This window comes from Ambystoma mexicanum, chromosome 3q (genome assembly GCF_040938575.1).
Source record: "Ambystoma mexicanum isolate Mex_15411 chromosome 3q, UKY_AmexF1_1, whole genome shotgun sequence".
NCBI lineage: Eukaryota > Metazoa > Chordata > Amphibia > Caudata > Ambystomatidae > Ambystoma > Ambystoma mexicanum.
In genome coordinates this window covers 233886653-233898748 of record NC_090926.1, presented here as the reverse complement: position 1 = coordinate 233898748, position 12096 = coordinate 233886653, and the positions used below count along the sequence as shown (strand labels likewise).

Sequence of the window (12096 nt, the reverse complement as noted above, 5' to 3'; positions counted from 1 at the left end):
TAGTAGTTACCACCACTAAGAAAAAGGGCAGGTGTACCCCTATGTAGAGGTGAAGCACCGCCTGATAAAGAATCCAAGACTTTGTATGCACTGGAGAAGAGGGTCACGACTGCTGCTGCGTTCTCCACTCGAATAGCCAATAACACCACTCTGTTGGCTAGCTATGCAGACGTCCAGTGGAACCTGCTGCAAGAAGGCCTTCTAGAGTTACCTGAACCTATGCGGGCTAAATTGCTCCCAATTGTATCGGAAGGCAAGCAAGTGAATCAGAATGTGCTTAAAAATACTTTAGACGCTGCTGAAACAGCGGGAAGAACCTTGGCACAGGGTACCTTGCTCAAGCGACACGCCTGGCTGAGTGGCAGTGGACGAAGACAGCCAAGAAAGAACACAACTCCAGTCCCTGCAAATGATTACCCAAAAGCCTTCACAACCGAGAGGGGGTGGCTCTCTTCGGTCCTTTCGTGGGCATATCGCTCCTCTCAAAACCAGTATGTTTCAGATAACAACTGGAATTCTGGCCCAGGATCTAACACCACCACATAGCCACCTAGAGGTGTGGAAAGGGTAGAGGCCAGGGTTCGACGCCCAGAAGCTCCCCGGGCTCAGGTCAGAAATGACCCTCAGATGCGGGTCCCCTCCCATGTCAACACGGTCAGGGGGCCTCCAACTTCATTCCTTCATGCATGGGAGGGGGGGATAGCATCAGACCAGTGGGTACTCAAGACCGTCGCCCACTGGTACTGCATAGTATTTTGCCAACCACCTCACTTCAGACTGCCAAAATTGAGACGCCTGATGCTGGAACACCTACATATCCCACTGAAAGAGGTTGAGATCCTTCAAGAAAAGGGCGCCATAGAAGTCGTCCCTATTCTACAGGTAAACAAGGGTATTTATTCAGCGTACTTCCTTGTACCCAAAAAAGATCTCACTGTGCTCCCTGTGCTAGACTTGAGCCCAGCGAACAAATTTGTCAAACCTCAAAAGATTCGTATGGTCACATTACAGGAAGTAATCCCGCTGCCGAAACAGGGGTTAGATGGCAACATTGGGTATGAAAGATGCTTACTTTCCTATTTCAATGTTGCCGGCGCACAGAAAATACCTAAGGTTCATCATAGAGGACAAGCACTATCAGTTAAATGTACTTTCCTTCAGCATTGCCTCGGTGCCAAGGGTGTTTACCAAGGTACTGGCAGCAGGGCACCTGCACAGAGAATCTGTCCTCGTTTACCCTTACCTCGACGACTGGCTCATAACAGGGGAGTCCTACGGAACATGCTATTGAAGACTCAAAAGACAAACCACTTATTCAGCCTGGGATTCTCCATCGAGTAGAAATCCAGCCTGAACAAACAAGGGGGCACACTCTCCAGGGCTATCCAAACTGTCCCAGAACATTTGGAAATGGGCTCTCAAACACGGCATGGACCTTCTGTGGTGGGCCATCGAAGGCAATCTGATGAAGGGGGCTCCATTTTGGCTACCCTGGCCGGAGGTCACTATCGTAACGGACGCATCCCTCATGGGATGGGGAGCTCATGCCAACGAGTTGACAGTCCGCGGTCATTGGTCTCCGGAGTCCAGACTCCATATCAATCTGTTGGAGCTGAGGGCCGTCAGGCTTGCCCTGAAGGCTTTTCTGCCGACTGTGCGAGGAAAGAATGTCCTGATTCTGATAGACAACACAGTGGCCATGCAGTACCTCAACAAAAAGGGGGGGGGGCAGGGTCACTTCCTCTGTGCAGGGAGGCGATGCAGCTCTTTTTCTAGGCAGTCAAGCAGGAAATTTCAGTCTCGGCAGTTCATCTGGCCGGAGAAGAAAACGAGACGGCGGACGCTCTGAGCAGGCAGAGCGGGATCTCTCACGAGTGGGAGTTGGCTCAAGAGATTCTCCTGGAGATCTTCGCCCTTTGGGGGACCCCTCAAGTGGATCTCTTCGCCTCCAGTGTCAACCGGAAGTGCGAAGGTTCTGCTCGCAGGAATTTCCTCCAAGAGGGGCCTTGAGAGACTCGTTTGTGGTGGAGTGGACATTCCCACTGCTGTACGCGTTTCCTCCAGTCCCCGTCATTCCGCAAGTGCTGCAGAGGTTATGGAGGTTCGGTTCCGAGATGATCCTCATTGCTCCGGCATGGGCCAGGAAGACGTGGTACCCAGACCTTCTCGACTTGTCCATCTGCCCTCCACGTCGTCTTCCCTACCGAGACGATCTGCTCTCACGGGAGTGGGGAGGGGGTCAGGTTCTCCATCCAGAGGTCAGATCCCTCAACCTTCACGCTTGGCTTCTGAAAGGTTGAGGTATAAGGATTGGGACTTCCCTGAAGACGTGATGGAGGTGTTGCTTTCTGGCAAACGGCCGGCAACAAAGTCCATGTACCGTTGCTGTTGGAGAAAGTTCTGCGACTCGTGCAGGGTTAAGAATGTGGATCCTTTTTCATGTGACATTCCTGTGGTTGTCTTTTTTGCTTTCTTTGGCCCACAAGAGCCTGCAAGTGGGTACCATTAAAGGTTACCTGGCGGAGCTGTTCATATTTAGGCACTCATCTGAAGAGTGTTCCGATTTTAAAATTCCTTTAATTTCTCAGTTTCTAAAAGGGCTCACTAATGTGTTCCCTCCGTCACCTTTTCAGGTGCCCAGTTGGGATTTGAACCTTGTTCTCAAGTTTCTAATGGGTGCTCCATTTGAGCCTTTGCATTCCTGCCCTTTGAGACTGTTAACTCTTAAAACTGTATTTTTAGTTGCGGTCACTTCCGCTCGCAGAGTGAGTGAGGGAGTTACAGGCACTTTCAGTTAAGCCACCCTTCACTGTGTTTCACAAGGACAGGGTTGTCCTTGGAGTTCGTCCTTTCTTTCTTCCCAAGGTGGTGTCGGAATTTCAATTAAGCCAGAAGGTTATTCTTCCAGCATTTTATCCTCCTCTGCATCCTGGCAAGGAAGAGGAGAGGCTCCATAGGTTGCATCCTAGCAGAGCTTTGAGCTTTTATATTTCACGCATGTCCCGGGTCAGAGTGGATGATCAACTCTTTATTGGTTACGCTGGAAGGCGTTTGGGGACAAGCTGTTACTAAGCAGACTGTCTCAATGGATTATCCTGGCAATTTCTGAATGTTACTGCTTGGCGGGTAAGGACCCTCCGATAGGCTTGCGGGCCCATTCTACCAGGGGTATGGCTGCCTCTACTGCCCTGCAGAGGGGTGTTCCTATTCGTAACCTCTGTGATGCAGAAACGTGAGCTTCGGTCCATACTTTTGTATGTCACTACTCCCTCGATTGTATCTGTGGGCAGGATCTAGCCTTTGGCAAGGCGGTCCTTTACTCTGCAATCTGATTGGGCATTCTAAATTTCTATTTTCTAATTTTTTTTTTCCCACATCCTTACGTTGGTACTGCTTTGGGAGTCTGTCATAGATATGGAATACGTCGGAGGACCCAATCCCCTCGAAGAACAAGTTACTCTTACCTGGTAACGTTCTTTCGATGGGATGGTCTGACGTATTCCATAGCGCTCCCTCCCTGCCTTCCCCGCTACAGAATTTATTCTGCAATTGCAGCTTACGTTTCCGCAAGGCTTTGTGTGGTTAGACTGGCAGAAAACTGGTGCCACACGTTCTGGGGAAAAAAAAACAGAGGCTATGGGCGCCGTACGTCCTACTTATAACATCCAGTGACGTCAGCCGTCGGAGGAGGTCCTCGAGGGCGGCGTATCGACGTCATCGACGCAGAAAGATTTTCCGAAACAGCACACCCGTGGTGATTACTGTCATAGATATGGAATACGGCGTCGGACCATCCCATCGAAAGAACGTTACTATGTAAGAGAGTAACTTGTTCTTTTGATGATTGTATCTGCTTAGATTCACATCCGCCAACACTTCCTCCCTGCTCGGATGGAAAGAACATAGACGCCTTACTACGTTTTCTCTTTTCTGTACTCACGATAGTCATAGGCTCCCTCACCTCAGAAAAGACAATCGGAGGGACCTCGACGTGTGAGGGATTTTGGGTACACTACACGTCACGTAGGGATAGTGTTACAGGCATGCCCATGTCGACGTCCCCTGTCGATTCTCGAAAGACGAGATGCAATACTCCGCGGTTACCCCTGGATGATGCATGTCGGACTATATGCACAGCATGTGAATCCAAGCAGATACAATCATCAAATGCTTTTACGGTAAGTAATGCATGTCATAGTAGCATGGAGTCCTGCTAGACGGGAAGGTGTCCCCCTGGCTCATGACGTGCCTCAAACGTGTGTCGCCTTACTTTAAAGCAACTACAGGGGCGGGGAGGCGGGTCAGATGCGCCTTTCCCAACAGTTTCTTCTGCCAGGGCAGGCATTTGCACCAAGTCCAGCAATTCCTTTGCTGAATACATAAGCTTGCTCGCCTATAGGGAGTGATCAAAACTACGAAAGGCTTTATCGATTCCCTTCCTGGGTAGCGGCTAGTTCTCCGGACTCTCGTCTCACCTGTTCTGGTATGTCCGGGTCGTTCCCGGCGGCTCAGCCAGGCTAGCAATCGTCACACCTCATCCGCCAACCCATGGCTCCGTACAGCCCATCTCCCCCCATCAAATTTGGATTATAATTCCTGTGCCTCTCATCAAGAGGTCAGGGCACCCGCCCGTTCAGCTCCCTTCCCCCATCCCTCTGCCATCCCTCTCTAACTCTTGATACCACCCCCTCCCATTGCGTAGCCTCTCCTGCAATGCTTTTCTGACTCCCGTAGGAAGCAAGACCCAGTTGGTAAAATTAGGCACTTATTTTCTGAAAGAAATAGTTGGATGAAGCGAACAGCATTACTTTTGGGAAGAGGGGGACCCAATTCACATGCAAGTAAAACAACCTTATATATACTTTTCAGAATGTCGAAAACCATTTTAAAGGATAGTAGCAACTTTTGTAACAGCTCATATTTCAGAGGGACAGTTGCAACAAACTAGTTTCATAAGTAAGTAACTTTTAAACACGTGTTATACTTTTGTTTTTGTATTTATTTTGTTTATATAGCGCCTTACACCAAAGCGCTGAACATTTCAACATGATACATAAAACAATAACAGTAGAAGCAAATTACAATAATTAATCAGTCCAACAAAACATTGAGAAGAGCAATTAAACTGGAGGGAAGTGGGAGAGCTGAGCAGTAGAACGGAGAGGGAGGGGTGAGGAGAAGGGGAAAAGGGTGAGAGTGGGGAGGAGGGAGAGGGGAAGGATATGATCAAGGGGAAAGAGGAAGGAAAGACGGGGAGTAAGGAGGGGGGAAGGGGTTTCATGGCAGTGAATGGAGGAGAGATTAAGGGATTTGCAGAATGAGGAGAAGGAAGGAATAGTGGATAGAGAGGTAAGGAGTTCAGTGCTGGGTGGGCAAGGAGCTGGAAGGAATGGAAGCGGGAGGGGGAACAAGGGGATGGAGGAATGGTGAGAAGGAAGTGGTCTGCAGAACGAAGGGAGCGGGACGGAGTGTAGAAAGAGAGGAGAGAGGAGGGAGGAGAGATGAGGGGGAGCAAGACCTTGGAGAGATTTAAAGACTAAGCAGAAGGCAGAATCCTTCCCCAAGTCTATTGCATGTGTTCTCTTGGAGGCAGAAGAGGGACCCTAATGCTCTTGGTGCCAGCTGTAGGCAAGTTGAGACTGTGTTTAGTTGCTGGAAGAGTATTGAGTCCTAAGGTTTCAAAACAAGTAAGTAGTTTACTTCGGAGTTAGTCCAGGGACTTCAGAGACACACCCTAGAAGGATTCCAGCAATGAGCCTGGGCGAACTGGATCAGAGGCTCCCAATCACATCACCCCCAAAGCTTCACAGGAATCACAAAAGGCTTAAGGTAAATAATACCCCAGCCAACACAGTACCTCAGCATAGTAGGAGAGTTTGCAGCTGGACGTCTTCAGGATCTGCAGCCAAAACCCTGTTCAATGAATTCCTTGTCATGAAGACAGGACACTGGAAGGGATTCTGCAGGAGGGATCAACGGGGAAGGCTCCAGGCAAGAGTTTCTTCGCAGCTCTGGTTTTGGCTGCCTTTTCAGGAGCCAAGAGAAGACTGAATATCGCTGGTCGGATTCTTGTCGCTAATCTAGTCCAGCACTCTGGTGAGGAGACTTCAAAGAATCGAGTCTATGGAGGTCCAGCAAGATGCCGTCAAAGTTTCAGCAAGGTTTGGAATTCAGGAGACTGCACTGCACAATGGTTCTAGGTCCCAGGTTATTGTGAGTATTGCAGCCCGGCACGGTCGCAGCACACCAAGAGATGGCTCAAAATGCAGGTCTTCTCGAGTTTAGTGGGTCTCAACTGGCTCTGAATCAGGGTCGTCCTTTTCAGGATCCCCAAGTCTCTTGGTAGGAAGGGCAGTTGGGTGCAGTTACACAGCAGTCTCCTGGTCGCTCGAAATCGCTACAGCTGTCTTTTCTTCACCTTGCTCTTCGGTTTCAGCTCCAGTGGTCGACTTGTCAGCAGCGTCCAGGTTCAGAGTTTTTATCAAGAACTACATCTCAACTTCTGCATTCCTTTACATCAAGGGGCGGTTTGGCTGTCCAATCAGAACAGCCAGCCCCCTACTGGGAGTTGGTTCCTTTCATGCAAGGTGAAAGACAAAGGGCTACAGAGTTTTGGACTCCTCCCTCACTTCCTGCCTTTCTGACACTCTGTATCCTGGGTGGGGAATAAAAAGAATTCCCTCAGAAGACGAAACGTCCACTGAGGTCATTCCCGCCTAGAATGGCAGGGGACGACCTCAAACAGCAAACACACACGAAATGGCGAAAAAGGAGCCCAACATTTAGAAACATGGTGGCCCTCCTGTGAATTACTGAGGCTGAATTAACAGCCTGATAGTAAAATGACTAAAAGTCATAAAGGTAAAACCACTGCCACCAGCCATTCAATTAAGCTTGCAATTGTAGCAAAAATATTACCAGGTAAGTAAAGGGGACACATTGTATCCCCCAGAACGCCACATAAGGTGGGGTGTGTTGGCTCACCAAAGGGGATCAAAATCCCTCTTTACTACTTGGGAACAATAGTTCACCCAAGTACATGAAAGAGAAATTGATAGGGGAGCCCAAAGAGGCAACCCAGCTGAAGCCCAAAAGTTATAGGCAACTTTAACTCCAACCATACACTATAGAGAGACTTGAGACGGCCACCCATAAAACGAGCAAAAGACTAGGTGAGAGTGGAAAGAAGAATCCCACTCACCTAGGGACAAGGTAAAATAGTTACCAGGTCCAAGCAGAATGTTCTGGGGTTGACTTGGGTCAGGAAGATTTATCTCTGAGAATCTTACCTAATAAACTCTGTCCCCAGTTCCATCACTGCCCCAGACGCATTTTAAAACTGCCCTCTTGTTCTTTGAACTCTTGTACTCTCGAGCTAGATTTGTGCTATATTAAATACAAAAACAGGGAGTATAATTTTCATGTTTATATCCTAATGCAAAATGGTTCTGTTAATACATATTTAAAATACTTTGTCTATAATGTTCACCCTACCTTTGCATAATAAGTGGCATAATATTGGCATTTTTTTAAAAACTGGCATTTTTAAAAACAAAATCTTTACTCTTTCAGGTCCAGGCCCTACTCAACGACCTAAACTGGTCCTGAAGCCTCGAACAGCACCAAAAGAAGTGGAGACGTCTAGCGGGCCTACACAGACGAGCCGGGCTGCTTCCATCTTTGGGGCAGCGAAACCAGTGGATACAGCTGCCCGCGAGCGTGAGGTAGAGGAGCGACTACAGAAGGAGCAGGAGAAACTAACCCGCCATCTAGACGACGACCGCCCAAGATTGGAAAGGAAACCGAGAGAGAGGTGAGAACCATAGGACACCGTTCCAGTGGTGTTTTCTGAGGGAATTAATGAAATTGGACAGAGGTAATTTTGGGGGCAAGAAGTAGAAGATGTTTATTTAAAAACAAAAATGCACTGATATTCAATTAAAAAAAATGGTATGATCCTAGGTGTAGTGTTCCAGATAGGATTTTGAAGTGAGTATTTTACTCACTATTTTTAAAAGTTGGGAATAAAACATGCAAGACCCATTCCCAATGGCTGCATCATATAAGTAAGTAAAAACATACTTGAAAACAGAATTGTTTTTGTATTCAATATTTCTTTGCACCTTGTTCTTTCAACTTAAGATACGTTTTTACCTATTGATCGGGCAGTAATGATGGTCTCTTCCTGTGGCACTATGTATACTTCTAGTCCAAACATATCCATTATGCTTTGTGGATAAAAGCGGGAGACTGGCTGTTGTGCATCCGTTTTTTCTATTTTGTTTAGAAAACTGAAGTGCGAAAACAAGGTGGGCCACCGTAGAACGTGAAAGTTTTTGCCATTGTCTGGTCTCTGAAGAAGTTTAGACCATACTTGTATGGTTCTACTTTCCTTATTCAGACAGACCAGATGGTTAATGCAAATGAAGGGGGACAATCCGAAACGGCTCAGATGGTCTATCAGCCTCCCAAGTTTTTGATTTTTACCATTGAGCATAGGTCAGTGTTAAGGGGAATTCTCAAAAATGTGCTAATTCCCTCCACCCTAGAGACCCCCCCCCCCAGCAACTTTGCTGGATTTTGAGGACTTGATTTTTTTAACCTAGAGAAGAGAGTGAGCCTTTTTCCCACTATTTTGCTGTGTGTTTTACTCTTGTGTTTTCTTTTGATATGGAGTCTAACCAACTCCATGGGCATCACCTTGTTTATTTGTGTTAAACATGTTACACAGCACCTTTAGAGCAGTGACACAGGGAAGCCTGTCAGGTTTAAATACCTTCTCTGGGATCAACTACTGTTTCCCAGAGCAGTGGAGTGAAATTGACTTCACTTAGTCTTTTAAATTCCTAAACCTAGCACATCCTATCTTACAAGAGTGCTGGAGGGGTTACTGAGTACCCCCCCTGTATCTAAATACTCATGTACCAGTCAAATGCTACCCTTTCCTCTCAGAATGACTGGTGGCAATGGTTTTACAACGAACTACCATGATTTTTCCCGACCGCGAAGACCAGTAGTGTTAAATCGCGGGAGCCATCTTGCAAAACATGGCGTCTGAGCCCCCTTTATTTAAACAGGTCCCGGTCTTCTTTTTCACCTTTTCCTTTTGGAAAGGTCCTTCTACAGTTTGTCGATACGTGCCAAACCAGGTTTGGTCCCTTTGTTCCTTCGCCTTTTGCGTCTTCAGGACTGAAGATCGCCTCTGGCGCCCGAGTGTCTGGGGTGGGCAGGAAGTGAGGGAGGTGCCCGAAACTCCCTGTGCTTAGTCTCCTAGGATACCAAAATGCACTCTGGCGTGATTGGCTGGCTGTCTGTCTGGCACGGACAGCCATCCAGCTAGGCTCGAATGAATGGGAGAGACCTGAATAAAAGGCGAGTCTTTTGGCTTGGAAGGCAGTCGACCAGTGGAACAAAAGAACCGAAGACTGGCTTGAAGAGGACGGCTGCTGCAACTCCTGGACCGTTGGTTTGCCCGGTGAAGCCCTGCTGAGGTTCCGAATTGCCAAGTTCACTTCGACGGAGAAGCCCCTTCAAGGACGACTTCACCCTTTGAGTTGGTGGGACCAATCAACTAGACGGTAAGCCACCTGGATATTAACCTCTGAGCTGGTTGACTTTGCTCAGCGTGCTGCAGGAAACCGTAGAACCAGGGAGGGAGTCAACAGTTTGTGTGCTTGACTCGCAGGAACCGAAATCGAAGTTTGCCAAGTGCCAGCCTTTGACCAGTCCCAGTGCAGTGCAGGAGTCCCCTGACGTCCTCCTTCTTGCCAGGAACAGAAGTCTTCAGCTGCATCTTTTTCTTCATTTGAAAGGTACTGTGAAACAAGACGGAGCGAACTTGCCTCTAGCAGTGAAAGTGCTTGAAACTTTTGCAACTGGCAGGCCTAATCAGCTTGTGACCCAACATATGATTCTTCATTTTACAAACTACTTGTGAGAACTTTTACAGAGACTTTACTGTTTACTTTCCAGAACCATTTTTATCCTATCCAAGACTTTAGCCCATTGACTTTGCCCTAGCCTATTGAATTTGAATTGACACTCTGGTGAACTGGAAGTATCTGCACAGTCTAAGAACAATTGTAATTCTTTTTAATGTTCTGATAACCTATGCCTTTTTGCTCCTCCTACAAAGTAGTCTGAATGCCTCAGAAACTTAGTGTGCAGTATTGAAGTATATGTGTGAATAATATTTAACTGCCTCCTTCTAGTGAATGTTTCATAACTGACTGTAGAATAAATTAATAAGTGTTTAACCAAGAAACCTTGAGTGTAAGAGTCTATTTGAACACCTGTGATCTTAGACCTGTGTAACATTACAGCTCACATTCCCTCTTGAGATAAGCCTGGCTGCTCAGCAACGCTACCAAAACTGTGTAGTACAGACTTATACCAAAGGTTGGTTTGCTTACACCTGTAGTCTTGTGTCTAGTAGTCCCAAAGGGTACTGCATACAAACTTTGCCTAACATCATCTTTTACAATTGTCACCCAGCACCTTCAGTGCAGTGGCACAGGGAATTCTTCTAGGCTTCCCAAGGTTTAAATACCTTCTCTGGGATCAAATACGGTTTCCCAGAGCAGTGGCGTGAAATTGACTTCACTTAGTCCTGTAAAATTCTAGACCCAGCACACCCTATCTTACAAAAGAGTGCCAACAGGGTTAATTAGTATCCCCTGTCTAGTTACTCATGTAACATTCATATGCTACCCTTTCCCCTCAGAATGGTCGGTGGCAGTGGTTTTGTAATGAACTACCATGATTTACCCCGACCGCGAACTGTTCGCAGCTCCGGTAACGTTAAATCGCGGGAGCCATGTTTTTCGAAATGGCGCTGAGCCTCTTTTGTTAAAATGCTCCCCGGTCGTCTTTTTTCGCCATGTCTCTGTGGAAAGGTCCTTCTCGAGCTTTTCTCTGCGCGCCAAACCAGGCTTGGTCTTTGTTCATTCGCCTTTGGCGGGCTTCAGGAGTGAAACGCGCCTCTGGCTCCAGAGTGTCTGGGGTAGTCAGGAAGTGAGGGAGGTGCCCGAAACTCCCTGTGCTTAGTCACCTAGGAGACCCATATGCACTCTGTGATGATTGGCTGGCTGACTGTCAGGCAAGGACAGCCACGCTGCTGGGCGAGTGGCAGCTTGGCAGGAATGAATGGGCGAGATCTGAATAAAAGGCAAGTCACTTGGCTTGGAAGGCAGTCGACCAGTGGACGAAGGAACCGAAGAAGAGCTAGAAGAGGACTGCTGCTGCAACTTCTGGACCGTTGGTTTGCCCGATGAAGCCCTGCTGCAGGTCCGAATCGCCAGGTTCGCATCGACGGAGAAGCCCTGCAAGGACGACTTCACCCTTAGAGTTGGTGGGGCCAATCAACTCCCAAGTAGGCCACCTGGACACCCATCTCGGAGCTGGTTGCATTTCCTCAGAGTTGCTGCAGGAAACCGTAGAGCCAGGGAAAGGGACAGCAGATTGTATGTGTTGCTTGTAAGCTGGCCTAAAGCTTTTGGAAGATCCTCTGGACGCCCACAAAGCAGGACTGACCAAGCCTGACTACCCCTATACCCCCCCCACAACTCCCCCCCCCCTCCCCCCTCAGTTGAGTGCGTGACCCCAGATGTGAGGAAAGTCCATGCTTGACCACCAGGAACTGCACGTATTGCTCCTTGCTGTACCGCAAGGAGCTGAAACGCGAAACAGCCACTGAAAGTAAAGTTTGCCAGTTGCCAGCTTTGACGGTGCCAGTTCAGGAGTACCCCGACATCCTCCCTCGTGTCCCCGCGACTGAGGTCCAGGAACAGTGAGATCTGCAGAGCTGCACAGGAATAAATCTTCAGCTGCATCTTTTTCTTTACTAAAGTACTGTTAATACTAGTAAAACTAGCCTAAGAGAACTTACCTTTTACTGTGGAAGTGCGTGTGACTTCTACAACTCGCAAGTCTAATCAGCTTGTGGCCCTACATTTGATTCTTCTTTTAATCAGACTCCTAAGAACTTGTGCAAACACTTTTGCATTTACCTACCTGAAGTGCTGCATCCTATACAAAGACTTTGGCCTATTGACTTTGGCTTTAGCCTATTGAATTGAATGACTCTTTTCTTCCTAT

At 47.8% G+C, this 12096-nt stretch overlaps 1 protein-coding gene across 5 annotated transcripts in view; it reads left to right on the top strand.

Annotated features, from left to right (window-relative positions):
* The window catches only part of EIF4B (eukaryotic translation initiation factor 4B), a 968554-nt gene that overhangs the window by 640674 nt on the left and 315784 nt on the right, over nucleotides 1-12096 (top strand). For all 5 annotated transcript variants that reach the window (XM_069653628.1, XM_069653629.1, XM_069653624.1 and 2 more), the window contains exon 9: nucleotides 7573-7813. In XM_069653628.1, coding sequence (XP_069509729.1) covers nucleotides 7573-7813 — 241 coding nt within the window. The remainder of the gene's footprint in view (nucleotides 1-7572; nucleotides 7814-12096) is intronic.